The sequence below is a fragment of the Trachinotus anak genome, unplaced genomic scaffold, assembly GCF_046630095.1.
Source record: "Trachinotus anak isolate AG129_WGS33_773 ecotype Australia unplaced genomic scaffold, CSIRO_AGI_Tana_v1 ptg000005l, whole genome shotgun sequence".
Lineage (NCBI taxonomy): Eukaryota > Metazoa > Chordata > Actinopteri > Carangiformes > Carangidae > Trachinotus > Trachinotus anak.
In genome coordinates, this window is record NW_027273856.1 from 4,702,525 (window position 1) to 4,727,930 (window position 25,406).

General features: G+C 39.8%; 1 protein-coding gene across 3 annotated transcripts in view; it reads right to left on the reverse strand.

The window, feature by feature from the left end:
- Positions 1-25,406, reverse strand: part of nlgn2a (neuroligin 2a) — a 182,190-nt gene that overhangs the window by 73,173 nt on the left and 83,611 nt on the right. For 2 of the 3 annotated variants that reach the window (XM_071477910.1, XM_071477909.1), the window contains one exon: positions 14,108-14,161. The exons of the other annotated variant lie outside the window; for it this stretch is intronic. In XM_071477910.1, coding sequence (XP_071334011.1) covers positions 14,108-14,161 — 54 coding nt within the window. The remainder of the gene's footprint in view (positions 1-14,107; positions 14,162-25,406) is intronic. 3 annotated transcript variants of the gene reach the window in all.

The following is a 25,406-nucleotide window of genomic DNA, read 5'->3' on the forward strand; positions in this document are numbered from 1 at the left end:
AGGAGCAGAGCAAAGGAGAGAAAAGAGACAAGTACGACCACTGGGAATAAGAATAGCTGTCCTGGCCTCTCTGACAACAACATGCTCTTATTAGACTCAATAACATCTCCAAAAAACACAAGTGCTCCTCTCTAATTTTCTCTGGCTGTCCATCTATCCCTCTTTCTTCCTCCTCTCACTCTCGTCACCAGCAAGTGCTCTCCCCTCTTCCTCTCTCGCTTCCCGTTGCTCTCAACCTATTTCACGTTCTTTATCTTCTGCTCTCATTCTCCAGCAGCCGCGGCCGCCACCCTGGCCCCTCTCATCTTCTCCACTTGTTTGTTTTCTGATCTCCATTTTCTCTGCGATACCCCCTTTCTTTTCATCTCCTGCTCTTCCTCCCTCTGTCTTAATCTACCGCTGGCTGGCCTCTCGCTGTGAGAGTCTATCTGCAACCCCTCTCATACCTCGGCTGCGAGCCCAGCATATTCAAGCTTCTTGTTTTTATTCCAATTGCACTGAGTAGTCTCCCTTTCTCTTCCTCTCTCTCTCTCTGTATCTATTTGTCTTCCTCTATCTTTTTCACATCTCTCTGTCACGGGCTTTTGTAGCACTTCTATTGTTAAATTATATCTCTCTGCCCCTCCTCTCTCCCCTCTGTGTTATAAATAGTGGTTGGATTAGGCTGACTTTTCGTTTTGCTCACTATTAGGGAGCAGATCAATTCCACAAATTGAGTGGATGGGGAAGCAAATACACACACACACACACACACACACACACACATCCAGGCACACAGCCCCTCTGTCCTCCAAAATGCCACAGTGACAAAGACGACACAAACACAGGCATTGTCCTTGTTTTCCCACTGCTGGCTCTCTCTTTTCCCCTCATAACAGTCTTCTTCTTTCCATTTTCCACATCCCTTTCTTTCAGCCTTAAGCCTGTTGGACTTCGGCTGACCCCTCTCCTCCTCTTCTTCACTTTCCTTTTTTCATTTACTGCCACATTCTTTACGCTCGACTGGCAACACAATACCCTAATTTTTAGAGTGTCTGCGTGTCTATGTGCGTTTTGTCTAAAGTAAAACACAAAAACACACTTTACCACACACTTGTTAGTGAAAATGTAAATACTATTATCAAAAATGACTATTCATAACAAAACGATGGTCCACTTAACCACTCTTCAAACTATCATCACTTCTAGATACTCAAAGTCAGTTTTAGCGCTTCATTGTTTAAAGACTCTTTACTCCTTTTTATTTATTAAACAATCTGTAGTGTTTTAGTTTAAAGTCATCCTAAGTACATATTGCTTAAAGGGGCTATTTGTAAGTTTTCTCTGCCGCCGAACATTGTTGTTTCATAATACAGGAGGTTATAATACACCCTCTGAGCGGCGCCACGTCTCCAGGGCAGACTGGAGGCTACAGTCAGTTGCTATCGGAAAGTTAACACTGGAGCTGGAGTCAGCTCTTGGTAAGTAAAGAAGTGAAGTTTGATGCTGAACTTGCAGCGTTTCTGATTAGACTGGTAAGTAAACAGTTGTTAATGCTAATGCTAGCTTTGTAGTGGTAGCAAAGCTTACAACTAGCTACTCTGAAGACCATCCTTACTCCTTATTACTTGAAGACTGTACTTGTGCCTAATTGCTTAAAGACTGCCTTGACTCCTGATTGTTTAAAGACTATCCTTAAGCCTTATTGCTTAAAGAGCTATCCTAACTCTTGCATATCAAGCCTTTTGTTGTGCATGTGTTAACTATGTCCCTGTTTCCTCATGAGAAAATAAAGAAGCAATACCTACAGTGAGGATATTTTAACACCTCTTACATCCACAAGAACTTAATTAGATCAGGGTTTGGGTTAATGGTTAATGGTAAGAAGTGTGACAGTGAGGGCTGAGAGTTGTTCATTTTTTTCTGTATATATCTTGTGCAATAGGTGGAAACAATCATGAACTGGCTCTAGGCTAAACACTACTGTGTTGATTTTCCACCAATAGAGAGTAGCAATACTGATTTTTAGATACTGCATATCCTGCAGGTTATTATTGCGTATTGGAATGAATGTGAATGGAAGGCTCTCAAACAATCATGCATGTATATAAGTGCACATGCATTTCTCTCCTCCTGTATTGGCACATTTGTGTATGTCTACGAAATCAAATGTGATCAACCACGCTTCCACACTCGTCCTCGTCTCCCTCCTCATCTGTCCTCTTGCAACCTCTCATTATCCCCAATTCACCTCCCTCTCTCTCAGCCTCTCTGCCCTCGCTACTTCCCTCCCTCCTTTAACGATCTGGCCATTACTGGGGCTGCCTCTCCAGCCCTGGTTTCACGGGGTGTCTGGGGTCTAATTGGGTCTGAATGAGTGTGAGTGTGTGTTGTTGTGAGGCCTCATTGACACAGGCTGGGATCCAGGGGCTGGCTTGTCCACCCCCCCCTATAGAGATGTGCTCAGAGCGAGTCTTTACACACAATCACACACTGAGGATGCATATTTGCAAGAAAATGGAACCGTGTTTAGTTCTTTCACCTTTATGTTTGAATAAACCTAAATGCTCTACTTGTTTTGATTTAGTAAAATATGTAAATATATGTTTTAGATTAAAATTGCACGCGGTTGTCCCTCTCACTGCAGCAATATAATAAACTCAACCCACAGCATGGGAAACTACATTTCTATTCAAGCCACACAGGAACGGAATTCTATTACTATCCAGGAGATATTAGACAGCTGAAAATGTCCCTTTCATTTGGTGAGCAACTATATCAGTGTATCACCTATATCACTGGTGAGATCTGAATTGTACATTGTGAGACATGACTGTAGTTTATATCTGTTTCAGTTTGTTACCTTGAAGATTTCAGGAGAGCGCACATGTTCTACCTTTTAAAGTGCATGTGAGAACCTTTGGCAAGCCTCGGCCTCTATTTATGTGGTTTTTCTTGTGGTTTTCTGGTTTATCTCTCTTTATTCTGCTGTTATTCTGGCACTTTAGGTCTGTGTGGTTTCTCTGTACGGTAGGTTTCTTTCTGTTTTACTGTGTCAGTTTCATGGACGGATTATGAGAAACTGGGTCCCTCGGCACAGTAAGATGTAAAAAGCCCCAAACCCCTTCTACATAGGAGGAATACCCCCAGAGGGACAGAGAATGGGGACACTGTTATTTGTAGCCTTGTAGTTTGTAGTTTTGTGTCTCTGTCATCATTTTCTGTCTCTTTGTAGTGTTTTTGTATCTCTTTGTGGTCATTTAGTATCTCTCTGTACATGTTTTGTGTCTCTTTGTCGCTGTTTACATCTATTTTGGTTGTTTTGTGTCTCTATGTACTCATTTTTTGTCTCCTTATAGTTGTTTTGCTTCCCTTTGTAGTTGTTTTGTCTCTTTTTAGTTGTTTCTTGTCTTGTTGCAGTTGTTCTGCGTCTCTTTTTAGTCATTGTTGTCTCGTTACAGTTATTTTGTGTCTTTTTGAGGTTGTTTTGCTTATTTTTGTTGTGTTTGTGTCTCTTTGTGGTCATTTTTAAGTCTCCTTGTACTTTCCAACAGAAAACAGCCTCTTCAAACAGAGGCTCTGGCACAGGGGTACCCTGACCCTTTGGACTTTGGACTTTAATGTTCTAGTTTAGGAGACTGCAGATGAAAATGACTCAATCTTGTCAGTTTCTGGCATATTTATTAATGTAGTTAACAAATGTGCATTTCCTCTGATAAAGAGATAAATACCAATACAAACTATGTTGGTTTTCTGCATATTTGCATGATTGCAAATGAATCTGTGTTGATGAACTGCTCATGTTAAGGTATTGTTTACAGTTTTGAACTTGATAACAGAAGAACACGCACAAGGCACAGAAACAAAGACGCTCTCTGTGTGTTTTGGTGTATTACCCTGTGGAAGTAATATATTCTTTTTCGATTTGTGAGTGCATGAGTTCCAGCAGGACGAGCAGAGAAACAATAAATTGGGTGTAGAGAGCCTCGGCTGTCGTCTCCTTTCAGACACCAGCGTTCCCATTAAGTAATGCTGTCAGCTCTGCCACTACCCACTGCTCTCCATCTCATACATAACAATACCTCCTTAATTGGAATGCTACTCCGACAGTTACAATACAATCCAGGTGAAAACACACAAACACAGCGAGTACAAAGTGAGAGAGAGACAACACAGGCTGGAAAAAAAAAACAAAAAAAAAAAGGCAGTTGCTGCTCAGAGTGAGTGGAACTTTTGTAGCTTAACAAAGCGACCGAGCTCAACACGTAACAGCAGAACCGCATGTGTGCGCGCGGCGAGGGAATCGATTCATCTTTTCCGCTGTGTGCGTCGGTGCAGTGTGTGAGGGTGTGAGTCCTCAGCGGGTATGCAGTTTGAGCTGTGATCTCTGGGATCCACAGCACCGCAGCACTGGCAGGAGTCTGGCTACGCTTCACCACAGGGTGTGTGTATTGATGAGAGAGTGTGTGTTCATATTTAATCATTTTTACATGCATGGGGATCTTCCTGTTTGGGGCCCATGTAACCCAAAGGGAGGATGTGTCTTATCAGCAGCCACTTATCTCAGCTTGTCAGTCCTGAAAGTTAATTTGACAGTGGAGATGCAAATTCTACTTTTTCTGCAGAGCTGTCAGACCCTTTGCTCTGGAACAGGGGTCCCCTGACCACTTGGCCCCCCACTCAGTTATCCATCTATGGTCAGTTTTGCATCGTGTTAATATACCTGCCAAGATATTTTCTATAAACTATTTATATACATGATAAAAATAGGCCACACTGCCTGTTTTCAGTCAATTAATGTTGGTTTAATTAATGTTCATGAAGCTGAGAAATATTTTTGAGACTTCTGCTGTTTTTGTGTTACTTTTTTTTAAATATTAATTAAAAAACAAACTTCATTTGCTATGAGCTAATATTATAGTTAAGAGGATATTATAGGAAAACACAGTGAAGATTTTACTGATTCAGTCAGTACGACACTTTGCAGACACTTTTATTAAAAATGCTTCCTCCAGCCGCATTAGATTTCTCTCTAAGCATATTTGCTATTGCAAATGAGTAGCATAAAAACTTAATTTCCAGGAAATAGACTTGCAAATATCTGTTTAGTGTTAATGTTTAATGTTAATGTTTTTATTTTTGAAATGATACTTTGGAACAGACAGAATTAGAATAAAACCTTCGTATAAATGCCAGATATTGTTTTTGCTTATCTCTTTAGTCACATCTCAGATCATAATTTCCAGCCCTCCACTGTGGTGGGTAAACTGTGAAACCACTGGAGCTCCTCCATCACACACAATACAAACACTTCTCCATCCATCTATCACAATAGAGATAATGTTCTCAACAATGTTTGCAATACAGCATTTCCAAAACAACTTTATGGGAAAAGGAATGCCAGCATAAAAAGTAGGGGAACTGCTCCTGTAGCTTTGAGCAGGTCAGCTGTCATGAATCATCATCTGTTGGTGGTGCAGCATCTTTTCTTGCTGCAGCGCCGAAGCACAAACAACTACACAGCACATTTTGGTGCTGTTCCCGTTTCACAATGAGCACACTTCAGTGAGAGCTACGGACTTAAACGCTCCCTCGCTTCTATCTTATGCTTCAATGTACACTTCAGCTGTTAAACCATGTGGCATCCGACCGCTAATCTGCAGCATAATTCTGCAACGCTCCTCTAATACCACTGATCTCACTCGTGCTCGCTGGGAGGTCTTCTCTGCAATGCATTTTGACAATTCCAAACTTCCACTTGTTTCAGTGAGCACTTTAAAGTTTATTGATTTGGATTAAATAGACCCACAATAGCTCTTGGCTAGCTCAAAGCCGGCATTGGGGTATTCACTGAGGTCCTCACTGAGGAGTGAAAGAGGAGCTGAGCCAGCCTTCGGTGTTGCTTCCCTCGGTCCCTTATAGCCATTACACATGGCAATAAACCCAGCCAAGTGCATCACAACAGCAAAAAAAAAAAAAAAAAAAAAATACTGTGTTGAGCTTTTTCCCAAGCTCTAAGCTAGCTGACAGGCAACACAGCGCCAACTAGCCCCCCCCCCCCCTCCCCCATTTCTTTCTTTCTCACTGGCTGTCCCGCTCTATCTCTCCACTACCTTCCAATCCTTTTCATCCCCGTCTCTTCCTCAGCCTCCCTCCTTTCCCTCCTCTTCACTTTCTTTGTCTTGTCAGAGGGCTCCAAGCTCAATAAAATATTATCTGTCAGCGTGCAGTGGAGTAGGTGTATTCGACACGATATTGACACAACCTTGACACGACGTGGGCCGAGCGTCGAGGTAACGGGGAGGCAGGGAGCTTCAGCAGCAAATAACCGACAGGTCCGCCGAGAGACGGAGAGATAGAGAGCAACATGAGATTGAGCCTGTGTAGTAATGTTAAAATAAAGTTGATTTGACAGTACTGTTGATCCTTTACTGCAGGAGAATCTATTCTGTTCTGTGCTGGGCCTTTTTTTTCTTTTTGCACTTCTTTCTCACGCATGTGTGGTTTTTCTGTTGTTTTATTTGACATTTTCACATCAGTCCTGCTCCTCACTGTTTTTTTTTCTTTCCATTCTCCTTTCATCATTTTTCAATATACTACCCAATCTTGTCCATGTGCCACCTCATTCCATTCAAAATCCTCTTATAAAGTAATTTGTACTCAGCACATAAGGATGTAAAAATTGTGACAAAAAAAAAAAAAGAAAAAAAAAATTGAATAGGGCCAGCCTGCACATTTTCCACTGCTGATTGCTCCTCACAGTTTCCTTGTCCTTTTGTATTTCACAATTCACAAAACAGAGATTTGGCTTTTAGAATGTGTATTGTGCATTACATTGAATATTACACTGTGTCCATGGTGAAAAGCCTACAGGAAATGGAAAGATTTAGCGAGAGAGCATCTCCCCGGAGTCTCTTAATTATATGAAAAGATAAAATGTGCCAAGTCTCCGTCCTGGCATGGCGCTGTTTTCCAAAACGAGGGATTGTGAGTGAGTGCTGTAACAGAGGCTTGGGTGGGTGTTTTAGAGCAAAGTGTGTACATCTGAGAGCACGAGCAGAGAAGCCGATGTGAGGAGATGCTGCATTGCCCACAGGCCAGCGTCTGTTAGCAGAGTTATAACCACAGTGGAAACACCACATAACACAGAGAGACAGAGAGAGGAGGAAGATGAGGAGGAGGAGGTGGAGGTGGAGGGGAGAGAGTAACAGGCAAAAAAAAGAAGAGGAAATTGAGAAAAATACGTTGATGCAGACAAAAAAAGAAAACAGAGTGGAAACAAAAGCCTGTATCTGTCTCACACAGACGACGACAAACTCTTATTATTCCTCCACACCATCCACCATCTTGCCATCCAGGAGAGAGCATTGTAAATGTCTCCTTTTGTTTCTTACTCAAGTGTGTCTCTGTAATAAAGCCACTCTGGCTCTCCGTCTTTCATCTAGTTTGCCATCAACAAACACAAGGCATTACGACGCGACTTTCTCTGGTGCTGCTATAAATCTAACCGACGCCCTCTACGTCTTTTCAGTCCATTTTTTTCTTGTCTCCTTCCTCTTTCCCCTCTGTCTCCGCTGATACTGAATGCTCAGTAATCATGCGAAATTAACTCGCAGACTAAAACTAATCTGTGCCAGCCAGACGTATACATTTTCCTTGCGAATACTGTATGGCATCCAAGTCATTTTCTGCTATTATCCGACATATTCAATTAAACGGCATTAATTAAAAGCTGATTCAGTAAACCATGCTCACTCATCCAGCCAGTGGAGAACCACTTTCTGTAGAGCCAGTGTCACAGGCAGTTAATCAAAAGCCAGTTTGATACAGAGCCATTGTTTTGCTTTGGGCATAACAGCAGCAGGGACAGTAAATTTTATAGATACATTTTTACAAGCTTTAGGGGCTTGGACAGTATTCATTTCAGACCCGGCATGCTGTGCAGTTAAATATTCTGTTTAAGAATTAAAGCATATGTTGTTTACAATACCCTAGTTGAGATAAAGAATTTCCTAATCGTATCATATAGTATCGTTTCATATTGTATCTGATCATAACGTATCCTAACACAACATATTGTAAATAATTTCCTAATCATATCACGTCTTATTGTATCATCATATCGTATTGTATCGTATCATAACGTACGGTATCATAACGTACGGTAATGTAACATATCTTTTTTTAATGTATCGTATTGTATTGGCTTTGTCTTCTACACTACACAGCTGCAGAGTTGTGTAACATTAATGCTGTGGACTTCTTTTGTTGTCAGTGCTGCAGACACATTCTTAGTGGATTAATACTTTATTCCATTGGATAGACATTACTGTCCTGGACTGGACTAATTAATGGACTAATATTCTACACTGTCCTCTGTTTAGATCAAAATGAATTATTATGTACTAATGTAAACAATCAAGTACAAAACACGCAACTAGCAACATAGTGATTTCTTTTGGAAGCAGTTTATTTCTGAAGAAGAAAAGTTTCACCGTAAACAGAAGTAACACAAATATACAATATTAAGAAAAACTGATAAAATTATGCTAAGAATTAGTTGTATACACAGTAGGCATCTTATCTTATCTGCAGCATTAATGGAAGTTTAAAAGACTCGCCATAGCTGCAATTAAAGCTGTCTGTCTTTTTTCTTTTGGATCACGTACATTTGATGCATATTCTTATTTGTAAGTAGGTAATTTATTTAAAACATAAAAACTCTATTCTGTTTATTTGTTTTTCTGCTGACAATAATTAAAATATAAAATATAGACCTTTAAATCTGCACTAATCAATATTTTTATATTGTTCATTGATCCTTTCACTTAATTACGTGTAATGTGAAAGAGGTCACTCATAGTAACAAACCCACAGACGATAATTATCCTTCTAGATGATAGTTTAGGTTTTCCAGCCCACAACTCCACTGTCATCGATCTTGTTTCCAGTGTGAGAATGGAGCTATTTCCAGCTAAAGGGCCCTGATAAAGCCACTGTGCACTACCACTCCAGCACCACAGGTGTAAACAGTGAAGCGTATTTCATTGCGCGGCTAAAGAACCAGATCCGGACAATATTTGACATTGATTTTAAAATGAATGCTAATGTTGCTCCATGTCTACTGGATGGGAAAACTGGCATAAAAACTTTACAGGGTAATAATTAACGCAGCTTTAACTACATCAAAGAACATTAATATTAATATTCTATTGTTATCTACATTCACCCATCCTATTAAAGTGACCTATCATTGAATTTGATTGTGTTATTAAGTTCTTAAGTCTTAATTTAGTGCAACCTTGTTATTCAAATTTGGATAATGAAACATACCTATTTATCTATTTATTTATTCATTTTAATACAGTAATTTGCTGACCTTGGTTATCTGTGTACCAGGTATAGACTAAATCCTACTGATCATAGCTTAGCACAACATTTCAGAATAAAGTTTTCAGTTCACTGTAGCCTTGCTCAGATTGAGCAGTGCTCTAATTAAACAAATCTCTTTATCTAAGTGCACTTTACTAGACAATGCAGTCTATATTAATTCATAATATAGCTAATTATCCCCCTAAAAATTCACTTTTTTAATAAATGTGATTTCATTAGGCTTAAGAAATTACAATGAAGTGAAATTCATCATAAAATATGACATTCCTGTGTAATTAATGAATTAGGAGCGGCATGTAATAATACCACTGGCCTGCATTAGATGTCAGTAATGTATTTAGAGTGCTCATCCAACGAAGAAGAAGAAGGCTCCATTTCATCTATAAACTTTACACCTGGCTGTTTCATTTCATGTGTTAGCAGAAAGCTTTATGCACTGTAAAATAAAAATATAAAATTGAGTGATCGTATAATTCCTCAGAGTGTAACAGCGTCATCAAAGGTAAAATCTAAAAACCTCTTGGTTGATTAATGATACCCAATATTATACAGTAATTAAATACCCAGCTGGACGGTTCATATTCTTATCATTGCTCGTGAGGAAGAAAATTGACTACGTTATTGGAAAAACCTGAAGCCTCTTTCGATCCATCACATAATCTGCATGGTTAGTTTGTGAAACATCGACATTTTCCCTTGAAAGGATGGTTCACATTTCACTCAGGTACGGGATACAGGAAGAAATAACAATATTACAAGTAGCAGTTAAATACAACAGGGTATATTTCTTTTTCTTCTCCTCTTTTCGTATCATCATTCATTCCTCACTAGCCCCCTGTAGCTCTTCAACCCTCCCTTTTCCTTTTTCTTTTCAGATAAAAATGATGAAGTGGTTGAGAGTTGAAGCGTCGCACTGTATGTCATAATATTATGGCTTTAGTCATACAGCTGTGATATAAAAATTGCTCTAACAGTGCCGTCATTACAGTTATTGACACAGGCATTGCATTGTTTTCGTCCTTCATGCCCATCAGTGGATTTCAATCAGAAAACATGTATGTGATTTTGGTGAAGGGAGTTATCCCTGCACTACAGTGTTTAAATGCTAATGCCATCACCTCTACTTAATCTGCATCTGTCAGTTTGGTTTTGATGGAGCGTTTCCTGTTTAGGTGTTTGTATTGTGTGGCCCTGCGTGGTTGTATGTGTGTGTGTCAGAGTGAGGTGACATTGTTCCTGGCAGAAATATGTTCCAGGTTTGGGGCTCAGGTGGTTCTGGTTTGTCTCTGATCAGAGCTGACACACAGGACTGCACGGTAACACACTCTCGCTGTCTCTGTCTTGATTTAGCTCAGTCTCGGCTCTGGTTTATAATCCCCCTGTGCGCGCACACACACACACACGCACACACGCACACGTGTACACACACTCCTATGCACAGAGCTGTGCTGTGAGCTCTATCAATCTTTTTGAACATCAACACTGAGCAGCACTGCAGCCTTTGCTCTTTCACACCTGATGTAGGAGCCGCTGCCGCCACCGCTGCATGAATCAATTTAGCTGGGCGCAGGACTCTACCTTAAGTCCTTGCTGCTCTTCTTGAGTGTACAGTATGTACTTTTATTTACTTGAATAGAATAGCTTATGAATAGGTTTCTGCAAGGCCTGGAGTATACAGCTTAAAAGCATGCCAGTTTGAAAAGGCTGTTGATACGCAGCTGAAAGAATGAGGACAAAATGGTGGACAGACCGGATGAACTGACTGTGCTCACTGTGGCTCTTATCAGATAAAAGCTTGCCATGCAGTTTTTAAGTTCTCTCATTCACCACCTTAAGGATGTTGTTTTGTTGGGAGGAAAAAATAATAATTAAGGAGCCAACTGAGGCGGGCTGGTGTCAGCTTAATGGAAGATGTTTTACAGTCTCTGCACTCCGAATCGAGTTCTTTACACTGAAATCTTTATTTGTGCAACTTCTCAAACACTGCAGGTCTTTGACAGGCAACCGTGCATCGCCTTAGGGTGGAACAAAGCACAGGTCAGACTCAGCAGCAGCTTGGAATCAGAGTGCATGTACTGAGTACCGAGTACATGTATGAGTCATTTCCAGCAGGCAGGATGCAACCAAAGGGACGTATGCATTAATGTGGTTTTGCACAGTGCAGCCATTGTAGCAGCCCCACTTTTGCTTTGCATTGCCTCTGGACTAACAGTGCATCAAATGAGGGATTGTTTCTCTCCAATTTATGATGCTTCAAGTTACAAGTATCCTGTTGTCTATTTGTTGAAACACACTGTTGTTGGGTTTCATTATCTGTTTTTTTTACCACACAATACTAGCCACCAATGAGGACACTAAGGTCATGTCCGTGGTACAGTTTCTGGAAGTTTATGGTATTTTAACAACTGAGGAGCAGTTTACATTCTACATTTACACATAGCAGGTTTGGAGGACTGATTCTGATCATTATTGATGCTAAATATATTTAAAGCAACCCTCCAGAAATGTTTTATTATTTAATACATAGGATTAATACAGATGGATAATCAATTAATCCAATTTTTTCCACAAAAAAGGTTCGATTAAATAATGTTGAAATAAATTCTACTATCTCTCCCTTAATGTTAAAATTTAGACTCTGGGGGCGACTTGATGGTGAAGTGGTCTGGGGGCATATTGCATCTGAGCAGGCAAGTCCCTGGTTTGACTCCTGTCCAGCCAGGATGTCATTCCCCCTCTCTATGTCCCCTCATTTCCTGTCTCTCTACACTGTCCTGTCTAATAAAGGCATAAAATGGCCCAAAAGAAAAAATCTGAATATGCAAATATCATCGATTTTAAAAGCTTACCAGACCCAAGATGTGTCCGACTATACTGAAAAGTTCAGTCAGTTTTGGTGTATGAGTCCTGAAGGTTTCAAGTGTCCACATCACATTTGTGTAACTGGACCACGACTGGCTTCCAAACTAGCTGTGATGTCACAAAATCCTGCTTGTAGACATAAACATTTAACACAGAGAAACTTTCCCTCTTCAGTGGATGAATGTGAAAAGAGCCCCCTACAGTATTGAATGTACAGTATATTGTATAGGGGAACTAAATGTGAATGTTTTTGAAGTATAATGGAAGGAGTCTGTATTTTTCCAGTAGAATTATGTCCCATGAGGGCAGAGAGGACTTCAAAAAAAATCAAAGTTAGACCATCATATCATTTCACAGGCTGATAACTTTTGTTTTTTCTCTTGTACTGGGGGACTTTAAAATCTTGGCTCCCACCCTGATTACCAGTGCAACTAATGGTACTGTACTGGAGCTAATTTCCTTTGAGAACAGGTTGTATTCTTCACACGCATTCTTTTGTGTATCTGTAGTCGTGTGCGAGGGAGATTATCTGCATCTGCATTGTTATACAGTACATGTGTTTATTTGTCTTCCCCTGCAAGGACCTGAAGTCTATCTCTACGCTCAAGAATTATTTTTAGTATCAAAAGCTGTATCCTTTTGGTTGTGTTCAGGGACTCCAGTTTTGCCTCTGTACCTGAGATGAATTCAAGTTTGAGCTTTTGTAGCTCGAGTTAGTGTAATGGGATTAGCCGGTTCCCAATCAAATGAGGTTAATTGCACGTCACGATGAGGGATGAAAGACATATTTAGAGGAAGGGTGGTGGTGGTGGGGGGATGGGGGGCGTCTTGACTGGGATTGACTTGCTTCGACTGCTTGCTGACTGCGGCAGCTCAAAAAGTTGTGTCTGTGCCAGCGCGTTTGATCACCAAGAAAATCCTCTTGTGTCAAACTTCCTCCAACTCCCAACTTCAAAAAATACCCCAAATCAAAGAGCATCACGGAGCAAGAAAAAGATTCACCCGCACAACCCTCAAAATAGCATAAAGAGAAATATGTATCAAAATATCATCAGTCATCTTTTTCTCCAAGAAACAAGTCCAAAAGAACAAGGACGAGGGAAGGTTGATGAAAGTGCAGATAAAATCACCTCCATAGTGTATGTGCTGCAGGAAGGGGATAAATTAACAGACGGCTGTGCGCTCTGTGTCCTTATTCTAGCAGACGATTAGACCCAAATCTTCCAGAGCAGAGCATGAGTGTCCTTGGATGTCCCTAATTTTTTTTTTTTTTTTTTTGGGGCCTTACTTGATTTGATGTTATCATCATTGACTTGGAATAGGGCTATCTTAATATTTGTGTCGGTCCTTACTCAATAGCAATTTCATCCTTGAGCTGGGGATTGAGGCGCAATAATAACGCACCTCATTGTGTAAGCTCCTCTCAATAGGTGCTTTGTTGCTCAAAATCCAGACAACAATTTGGTTGCGGGGACAATACTGTTAGTGGGCCAATGTATTTTCAAGGGCACAGTGGTGATGATGATGTCCAAGGCTCTCTGTTGTTTGAGAGCAAGATGAGGACCTCTGGAAAACACACACAACAGCCTGTGGATGGCTTTGCAATGAAGGGTATCTGTGTTCCATCAGCCAGGCGTTAGGATCATCAGAAGTTACATAAGCCCAGTAATTTGCATAGGAAAGGCAGCTTTTCAAATGCAACGGTCAGCACATACTGTACACTTACACCAACACATCGGTATGCATCTCATATCCAAAGTCCCACCTAAGAGATGTTTGACTTGTGTGTGTGTTTTCCACTCTACTGCATGTGTACACATCCCCCAAAAAGACTTCAAAACAAGAAAAAAGGAAAAACATGCAACAAAAATACCTTCGTCTCGAGGCTTGTTCATTGAAGATTCATCATGTTTTTTTGTGAGCGGACCTAGGGTTAAGAAAAAAAGGGGGGAAAAAGAGAAAAGAGAAAATTCAAAAAAGATTACTGGCAAAAACAAAAAAAAAAAGAATATCAAAAAAAGAAAAGAAGCAAGAGCAAAAAGGACAAATCAGCAAGAGTTCATGTTTGCGTATTGTTTTGTTTTTTGATTTTTTTTTTTCCCTTTAAAAAGAGTACAAAAACAAAAACAAAAGGCATCACAGACACAGATTTATCACAAGAAAAGACACAAGATCAAAGAAAACCGTTGTTTGGATGTGATTTCCTTCTCTCCCCCTGCAGAAGAAAATGGCTGCCATTGTTTATGGTCCCTCTTCCTCTCTCTCTCTCTCTCTCTCTCTCTTTCTCCTTTAAACCCTTTTAGGTGCCTGAGTCTAAATTTTGTAGGACCAAAGTGAGTGGGTGGGGGGGGTGGGTTAAGGGGGTTGGGGGCAGGTTAAGGGGGTGGAAAAGGGGAATGTGGAGTAATAAGGCCTCTGTGGTTTGAAGAACAGGACCCAGCCCTTTCCTCGCACAACATGACCAGAAAAAAGACAGATTTCTTTTTTTGTTTTTCTTTAAAAAAAGAACAGGCAAAGAAGAGGACACCTATAGAGAGAATGGCGGGTTTGGGTCCTGATGCTCAAACCCCAAAATCTTTTCAGCAGTGAAAGCAGACACAGAGAAAATTTGAAAAGGCTGTTGCACAACATTAGACATTTAAAACCTTTTTAGAGAGACACTGAACACAAAGACACCTTTAATTAGACAGCAGCGGTGAGCAGATAGACAATGACCCTGTAATGGTAAAAGGCATGTTAAACATGTTTCAGATAAAATAGAGCACAGGTGCTTTTGTGTTTTGGAGTGTGTATGTGTGTGTGTGTGTGTGTGTGTGTGTCTGTCATTATTTAGTGGTTAAACCAGAGAGTTATTCCCCAGGCGGGTAAATAATTACATAGTACAACAGCAGTGTGTCAATTTGAAATGACAAGTAAGCGTGACGCTAATTGCACAGAGGAGCGCAGGTAAAAGGTGAATGTAATTTGATCCCCATCTGCCCAGTGGCTGTTTTTTGTAAATTAAAAGAGTGGTGGAGAGAAAGCAAAGAAGACACACAGGGATAGGGGGAGAGAGAGACAGAGAGAGAGAGAGAGAGAGAGAGCAGGGAAAATGCCCAAAGAAGAAACAGAAATATAACCTCCTCCTTCCGTCCCTTATAATTGTTTTTTTTTTTTGTGTTTGTTTTTTGATGAAGTCTTGGAGTCATCTTCAAGCAACCTGCCCGTGAGAGTGTTTTCTTTGTCACCAGCCTTCAGAAGTGTTTGTATGTTTCTTCTGACTCATAATCAGGAAGTGAGGCGTTTAAAGAAAACGCCACAGGATCAGCTTTGATGTTGGTTCTGATTCTTCACCCTCACGCCTGTCACTTTCACTCTTGCCCTTTATTCATGTGCATATTTTCCTCAAAAGCGACAAGTCAGTGATTTGGTTGTAACATAAACCACGCATGTAAACTGTTCACCTCATCTTTCAGAGGGTGACCGCTGGTAGGAAGTACTCTTCACCTCAGCTTTCAGAGAGTAAGTAGTACTACAAACATGCTCTTAACCTTTCATTGCTTTCACTTTCATCTGATAAATCTACTTTGGCAAAGAAACTGGATTTTTTTCTGTTGAATTTGTGGGAAAAAAAATAGCTCATATAAAATAAGACTTAATGGTTAAAAAGAAGAGTCTGATCTTAGAGTGTATGTGCTGCAGGTAGAATGATTCATCTTATCTAAGATGTCTGGATATTTTTTCTATTATCTAATGAGGACCAGGCACATGTACGGGCTACCTCTAAATGACCTCCAATATAGACATTTCAGAATAGAAGTACTTAAACTCAGAGAACACACAAAATACAAAAAGGAGAGACTTCAGGCCTACACATGTGAGGAACTCAACCCCGGCTAAAAGCTCTGGAAAAAGCTTGAGTGCAGACCTTGAGTTAATTGTTTGTTTTTTTCAGGAAGGAGCAGAACATTGTAGTTATTCAGCTTAAAATCAAATATATAATTTGTGGACACTGGCAAAGTTTTCCAAATCCAGCACGTATTAAAGAGGGTAACACAGAGACGTCATAGGGAGGTGGTTGGGGGAAAGGGTGAGCATTTAGCACAGAACTTTGACACCAGAGACCAGGTCTGGCATCACAGGTGTGGATGGGTCACAAAGCCTGGATAAAGACCATGTGAGGCTGTACTGACACACAAAGGGGCTTTAAGCTAAATGCTAACGTCAACATGCTAATATGCTCACAGAGACATACTAACATGGCGATGTGTTGCAGGTATAACATTTACCACGTTCACCATCTTAGTTTAGCATGTTAGCATGCTAACATGTTGTAATATACAGCTAAAGACAGCTGAAGCTGGTGTCACTTTTTTTTTTACCTAAAAGCTGAGGTTTGTCTGTTTCCTAGTTTGTACAACCTGAATAGTTTTATATATATATATATATATATATATATATATATATATATATATATATATTTTTTTTTTTTTTTTTTTTTTTTTTTCTTTTTTTTTCTACAATGTAAAGGCTGGAGGTCATAACATTTTCTGTCATATTAAAAACTTAAAAACTGAACTTTATAGATTTTTGTTGGTATTTACAACCTGAGAGTGGAGGTTACTAAGTCAGTGGTTTTAGAAAAAAATAAAGGAAAAAAAAAAAGGAAAATAAAATAAAATCTTAGGTCAAGGTCCACTTACTAGCTTTTCCTGGAGCTTGTTCACAGTTTTGGTCAGTGATGATGACCTCCATTGGCTGAGGAAAACCATAAGATGTAGTTGGAAGCCATGAAGAAGGTAGTAAGTGGATCTTAAGCTGAGAGGTTTTTGTCAACCAGGTAAATGAAAGTAGAAACAATATATATTTACTGTATTTTCTCTATTAACCCTTAGAAGTAAAAACTGCATCATCTGCAGCAACTCATTAACTAACTGATTATTACATAAGGTTTGTAAAATATTGATTCCACACAGCACAAAACAGTCAAAGACAGACAATGATTGGTACATGCCACATCTATTTACAAAAAAGTTTGTCAAGCAATGAAAAAGTTTCAGTAGTAACCTGCCTGTCAAAGCTGCAACAGCAGCTCTTTTTTGGGGGGGAAATGACAAAATGGGTAAAGCTAAAATCAAGCAACCATTACTGGGCCTGCAACACGCTGAGAAAAAGTGTAAAAACTGAGCTTGATTGACATCTTTTTACAACGAGTGGGCGAGGAGCCTTAGCAGTTTGAATCAAGCTGAGTGAAAAAAGAAAAAAAAACAGCTGGTTTTCTTGATATTTTAAGACTCTTTTCCCAATCAAAGGAGCTGAGGCGACGGGAGCATGTGCAGTTTGATGCAGAACCATACCCCAATTCCCATCAACCCCCTCCACACACACACACACACACACCTAACTGTAGGTCGCAAAAACAGCACATACAATTACAATGAACCCAGATGACAGTAGAAATGGGCATATGATTGATGACTTTAAAACAAGGCTGCAAAGGGAAACACATTACATTTAGTTTTCAGAACTAAAATATGCACTTTTTCTGATGTTATAACCAATCACCTGTGCTACATTTGCCATGTATAACATAGCTGCTGAACAATATTTTCACCCCCACTTGTTTACGCCCTCTACCCTCTAAACACGGTCTTTCTTTCATCCTCTTCTCTGTGAAACTTTTCCTTCTTTCTCTCGTCGCGTTTTGCTGTGTCTCTATTGCAGTGAGGAGGCAGGCCGGCTGACTGCAGCTCACTTTGAAGCTGGTTATGTAAGACTTCACTTAGCTTCTCCCGACAGCCACACACACACACATACACACACACACACACACACACACACACACACACGAACGTGCAAACACAGACATACAAGTTATATGGTGTGGCGATGCGCATGTGCTCATATAGAAGGTGCAGGAAAAATAATCAAATAAGGAGACAACAGAAAGATGAAAGAGAGAATCGATACATGTGGCATTTTGTGTTAATGTATCTATTGAACTGCATCTGTGCAGCTGGGGCTGACATCCACAGAAAGACAGACTGAGCATGATGGGATTTTTTTTTCCCTTTACTCATTTGCTGTGGGCTGTATACTGTATCAGGGTTCCCACTCTTTTCTAGTGATCGTTTCCCAGGACTTTTCCAGGACATTTTCATGATGATCCAACTCATATGGCAAACAGGAAGCACGAACACTCTGCACCAATGTTCCTATCTGTGGAAGTTATACTTAGCTATACTTATCTATAAAATCACCCCTTACATACTTAATTAATTATGAAATTATGACAAATTGATTGCAAGAACTTTAAATAAAATGCATCACTATTACCATCATTATTAATCTTTTATTATTATTTTATTGACTATTTTTTTTACAATAAATACATTGTCTGCCCTGAACACAATAACACAAATAGTAGCCCACATTTTTCCCGACTGACAAATCTAGATTGAACATCACAGCTAAAGGTACCATTCAAAATTGAATTTTCTAAGATTACTTACTGCTGCTGAATCAGTTTACTAATAACGGGAAGTGAATTCATTTTAATCACACCTACTGTGAGCCCCGGCTACAACAGTTAAACCTTTCATGCCATATTATGGTCTGTTTCACCTGAACAATGCAGCATTGGGTGTGAAGTGACGTTACCAAAGATGCTAGTAGTAAAAGTGCCGTGAGCGAGTATTTAGCTGGCTGCTTTAGATAGCAGCCTATTCAAAATACTGTCGTCCATAACCTCGCCCACCAATTGAACATCAACATGATCCTGAACATAACTTTACCAGAAAACAGCTGAATGTTGGAATCATTTTCCAGGATAACACAATATTTTCCATGACCGGAAAACTTGTCAACTGTTCTACAGGTTTTCCGGGACATGTGTGAGCCCTGTGCATATGTTTCTTATTGACTCTTATTGCTTTTTTCCATTTATGATTGGCAAAAAAAGGGAAAAAACCCAACATAAAGCTGATAAGGTGTCGTGTGTAACATGTTGCTTGGAAATTGACCATTGATGTTCAACTGGGTTCAGATAAATGGTAAAGAAAAGGTAAATGGACTGCTCATACAGCACCTTTCAAGTCTTACTTACCACTCAAAGCGCTTTACATTGGAAGCCACATTCACCCATTCACACACACAGTCATACAGCAGTTACAGCTACACACAGAGCACTTCTACCATTCACACACACTCATACACTGATGGAACAGCCATCAGAGGCAATTTGGAGTTAAGTATCTTGCCGAAGGACACTTCGACACGTGGACTGGAGGAGCTGGAGATTGAACCACCTACCTTCTAATTAGCGCTCTACCTTTAGTTTAGTGAGATTAGTGCTCTACCTCCTGAGTCACGGTCACATCATCACACCATTCAGTGACCCCTGGATAAAAGCTTCTGCCTTGCGATGTTTCTCCAGTCATCTATTCAGGTCTTCCCTTTAACTTGTCAATAACAGAATCTATATCCTTAATTTAAATCACTATTCTATAGCTACACCATATTTTATAGTTTGTCGCAATGTATGTGGAGCTGGTGATGATTCAATATGATAACTGGAAGAAAGCTGTGTTGTAGGTTGAGCACTTGTAACATTCACATATGATGTATTCCTTGACTAATAATTTTGACATGTAATTTTTGCTTACTTTGCTTATTGATTATTTATTTTTATTATTATTTTTTTGAGCAAAAATGGCTCTTACAGCTTCCACTTATACTAATCAATAATTATTTTCAAAAAATGATCTGAAATGATGGAAATGCTGATTTTACATATATATGTATATAGATATGGATAGTAGACAGATGTGGAGATAGATAGATAGGTAGATAGATTTCCTTATTCTTCAATATCTATGTCAGTATTTTATTTGTGTTATTGTGTGATTGGACGCGGACACAAAAAAAACCTTATTTTCTTTGTGTTTATGGATCTGAGCGAGTGTGTGTTCATGTGTAACAAATGTTTATGTAGAGGCACAAGAGTAAGTAGGTGTTGAGTAGCTCATTTAGGCAATGTGTGCCAGTCTGGCATGATCTATGAGGAAATGGAACTGTGTCTGACAGCTTGTGAGTGAGCGTCGACCATGAATGATGGACGCTTGTTCTGGAGGCGTACGAAGGACTGTGTGTGTGTGTGTGTGTGTGTGTGTGTGTGTGTGTGTGTGTGTGTGTGTGTGTGTGTGTGAGTGTGTGAGAGAGAGAGAGAGAGAGAGAGAGAGAGAGAGAGAGAGAGAGAGAGAGAGAGAGAGAGAGAGGGGAAAGAGTTGGGGACACTGTCATTGTCCTCGCGCTAAAATATTACAGGGAATAACTATAAGATTTGTGCACTGGTGTGTGTGCACGGTTGTGGATGAGTAACGAGGATGAGTGAGATGTGACCTGCTCCTCTCATTGTAAGTACCATAGATGTTCTGGTGTGTGTTCTGGTGTGTGTTCTGGTGTGTGTGTGTGTGTGTGTGCGTGCATTTGAGCCAGTGTGATACAGTATTAGACGTGCAGATGAATCAAGCAGGCAGGCGGACACACTAAACCACCAATCTTCTGCTTCATTATCACACACTGCTGCTCTCTCAGCCGCTATAAACCCTGCATGTGTGCGAGCAGTGTGTGGGCAGGTCACAGATGAGTAGCTGAGATGAGTAAGCCGCGACCACGCTACAAACAGCCCTGAAGTCCATTTTCAGCTGAATGGCAGTTAAAGCAGGGTCCTCTGTGAGCCTGTCCTTTCAGGTGATGGTTAACACTCTCCCTTCAGAAATGGTCTTAATGGATTCATACTGCCGTCGTTAGTCACCCTGTCACAATTAGTTTTCTGCTGCTCTCGAATCATTAAGTCTCAATTCACTTTGACGTGATTTGCATGACTATTTATCAGACAATAATGCCGAGGCGGAATATGCACTGTGGGGAATTAAAGCAAGCAAACAAGAGGCATTGTTACCTTTATCTTTAATGATGGAGAACGGCTAAATGTATTATCTTAAAGCCACAGGAAGCCTTGAACATGTACTGTATGTGCATCCTTCTGTTCTTTTCAGAGCAACACTCACTCACTTTGTGTTCCTGTTGAGTCACAAGACTTTTTCATGATAACTGCAGGGACTTTTTCTCCTCCCCTCCTGTCCATCTCACTCACTACACAGTGACCTTGCCTGTAGCGGCATTAGGTGAATAATAGGTTTTTTGGGAGGTTTCAAAGTTAGAGACAAGGACAGATGAGACTATCATGATGCTGTCCAAGCCTGTTTCAGGCCAGCAGCTGGAAAATGACCAGCAACAAAGGCATGATGGCAGCAAAAATAGCTAAGGTTGTATGAACTTAGAAGTTTTGATTTATCACTTTCAGCGGGTTCTCGTCTTGTGTAGCCTTCCTTACTGGAAATGAAAGTTTTGGCTCGAATCTGTCCGACTGTTTGCCACGCCGTTTCTGCATTTTTTTGAAGCTTCAGAAGAGAAAATTTAGAAAAGAACCGCAACTGAGGTGAAGCTGCATACATCAAAAAGTTGGTAGCGCTTTGGGATTATGCTGCCCATCAAAAAGTTCAAACAGGCATGAAGGTTGAAGCCATTTTCTCCCCATGTAACCAGACACAAACACACGCACGAACACACACACACACACACACACACACACTTTATCTGTTCATGCACTCATGCATACACTACACTGACAAATGTGTGCTTTAAATTCCAGACTGAATCCGGATTACTACACATTTCATATAGATTTTCATAAAAATATGAAACCTCACAACCTGTCAACGATGAATTCTGCTCCTCTCAATCAAGAATATTGAACATAATTGGAAACTGGGAGCTGCTGCATTAACTTTTTTATGAGGAGGCCAAATAAAGAAAAGAAATTCAATAGTTACTTCATATGTCATGTTGACTCCCCAGTGTAAACACTGCACAGAACTTCTAATGAGAAACAACCACTATTCTACACATTGATTCAGCAGTGGTGAGTGACTGGTCTCCAAAGGTAAATGCCTGTCTACTATATCTCGCTCTGGACACTTGGTTGGAATATGTTTTTAACTATGTGTCCTCTGTGATAGGTGGGCTTGAATAATTGATTGTTTTTAAATTTTTCTGTACATGTACAATGACATAATAAAGATTATATTCTAATCTATTCTATTCTATCATATCAAAGTCAACATTTGACAAAAGTTCAATTTAACAAAATAAAAGCTGCAGTTTTAATGAAATTTTAACCTACATACATCCATGTTTAAACAAGCTGTAACAAGTTTATTCTGGAAGCTATAACGACTAAAGTCACTGGTAAATTTACTCAGATGCAGCAGATGAATGTTAATTTTGAAAGTGTGAATTTGTAAAACATCAAAAACTAAACTCTTGACCATTGTATGGTTAATATCCTCTCTCTCTCTCTTTCTCTCACTGGATACTGTGCTATTTATGCAAAATATGCTTATGTTGAAAAAGAAATATATAGCTTTAATTTAAAGAAAATAAACAAATAAATAAAAAGGAATTGGCTGTTTTTTTCACGTCAGTTTCAGGCAGCCGGTTCCTTGGTAGTTGTCGAGTGTAAAGCTTGTCTCGTGCAGCCTTGCTGGAATAGAAATCTGTCCGAACGTTTGCCACAGCATTTCTGCAGTTTTTGAAGGTTCAAATGAGTGAATATAGAAAAGAACTGCATCTACATATTTTAGAACTGCTTGATAATGCTTTGGGATTATGCTGCCCATCTGATCATTTCAAGCGTTGGAATTATTTATAAGACAAGAGCGTACGCAGCTCTGCCTTCTTTCCATCCTTGTTTTGGGCTATAAGCGGTGGATGTGCAGTGGTTGAGCTGGCTTTGGCCTGCTTTAATCTCATTCTACTTTCCTCTCTGGGGAGTATATGCACATAAAAAAGGATTAAATTAAATATGTGTGGAAGGTTCTTCACATTTATTAGATGTAGTTATATCTGTATACCACAAGATGCCACTTTTTGAGGCATCAACGGCTGAAATAAATAACAAGAAATAAATCATCTGCAGTACCAAATATAAAAACAAAAAACAAAAAAACAATGACATTGTGCATAAACAAAGATGCTGAGCTGTATAAGCCCAATATTTGTTAATGTAAATGAACTATAAGTAATAATAAGTACCAATCAGTCACATCTACCATATCACAGTTTCAGTATTGACATTTAGCAGTAGCTGTTAAAATATCTAAGACGCTGAAAAGCTACATGAAAACATTTATTCAGACTCTAACATAGAAGACAAATTTTCCTTTTCAGTGTCAAGTGTCACGTTGAATGTTGTTCCGTTACTTCCTGCTGCTGCGGTCCTCTGTAAATCTTCACTTACTTTTCGGATTTGTTTTCACTTACAGCTGTGATGTCTGTGCCCCTAATGCAGCTTTGTAGAGACTCTATAGTAACAGCAGCTGTGGTTAACGTACACGCTGGATATGCTGTTTCTTTTCTAACATGTCTGACAGCTGCTGGACTCAATGATGTAAACTGGCTTTTTTCATGAAACTCCAACTTGAATTAATATGAGGCTCATTTAGACGTTTACCACGTGCTGATGTGTCAAAGTCTTAATTTTTCTACTAAGGCAACCTGACTGACTCTGTGTGGCCTACAACATCTGTGTCCGTTGATAGGCTGTTGCTAGGTTACAGGTATAAAAAGGAGAATGAGGCAAAGTAGTGCAAATATGCAGTGGGTGTGTTTTGATATGAGATATTAGGAATTATTGGAATATTTATCAGTAAATTACAATGCAAAGACAAACAAAGACAAACAGGCATTGTAAAATAACACATGATCAGCATGCTTCATGTTAGTGCTTATGCTGTCTTTCTCACCCTTATTTTCTTTCTCACCCTCTCTAATTTCTCTTCCCAGCTCCCTATTTTTAAGCCTTTTTTTCTGTCTCTGTCAATTCTCTCTCACTTTTCAGTCTCCTGGTACCTCATTCTGAGAGCCTGAGATATATCGATCCAACCTAGCTAAAGAAGGGAGGGAGGGAGGGGGTGGGGTGGGAATCAAGTTGACAGAGAGAAAAAAGGAAAAGGGAAAAAAAGAAAGGAGGCTGGAGAGGGATGCTGACACAGGGTTTTCAAAATAATGTGTGTATGACAGAGAGAAAGAGAGAGAGCAGCAGTATGGGCTTTAAATAAGCCCATACTGGGGAAAAACAAAGGGAAAAGTCTATATGTGTAGAGTGTTGTGAAAAAGAGAGGAGAAGAGGAACGTGTGGCTGGGGGGTATTTTAACATCAGTGGAAAGAGAGGTGAAAGAGAGGAGAAAACAAGGTGGGAGAAAGAGTTGAGAGCGAGAGAAAAGAGGAGGAGGAGAGGGAAGAGGATGGTGTTAGGAAGCACAGTGAAGGAGGAACATGGGGGGAAATAAGAGAGGAAAAACATAAAGATAAAGAGTTGACAGTGAGAAACAGAATGAGATAAAGAGATTATGTGAAGCCGAGAGAAAGAGATAGGTAAACAGAGATGTAGAGAGTGGCGAGGAGCCAGAGGGAGTGACATTTACGGAGTGGTGATGATCGAGTAGGCATGAAGGTTAAAGCCATTTTCTCCCCATGTAGCCAGACACACAAACACACACACAAACACACAGGTTTATCTGTTCATGTTTATCTGTTCATGCACTCATGCATACACTACACTGACAAATGTGTGCTTTAAATTCCAGACTGAATCCGGATTACTACACACTTCATATTGATTTTCATAAAAATACGAAACCTCACAACCTGTCAACGATGAATTCTGCTCCTCTCAACCAAGAATATTGAACATAATTGGAAACTGGGAGCTATTGCATTAACTTTTTATGAGGAGGCCAAATAAAGAAAAGAAATTCAATAGTTACTTCATATGTCATGTTGACTCCCCAGTGCAAACACTGCACAGAACGTCTAATGAGAAACAGCCACTATTCTACACATTGATTTACGCCAGTGTGTTTCAGCAGTGGTGAGTGTGTCTGTTCTCCAAGGGTGATGACCCCTGACACCATCAGGTAAAGGCTTGTCTACTATATCTTTCTCTGGACACATGGAAATATATGAGCGTGCAATAGGTGGGGCTGAATCATTTTTATATCAAAATCACCATTTGAAAAAGTTCAGTTAAACAAAATAAATATAATAAACATCAAAGATGGTGTGTGCC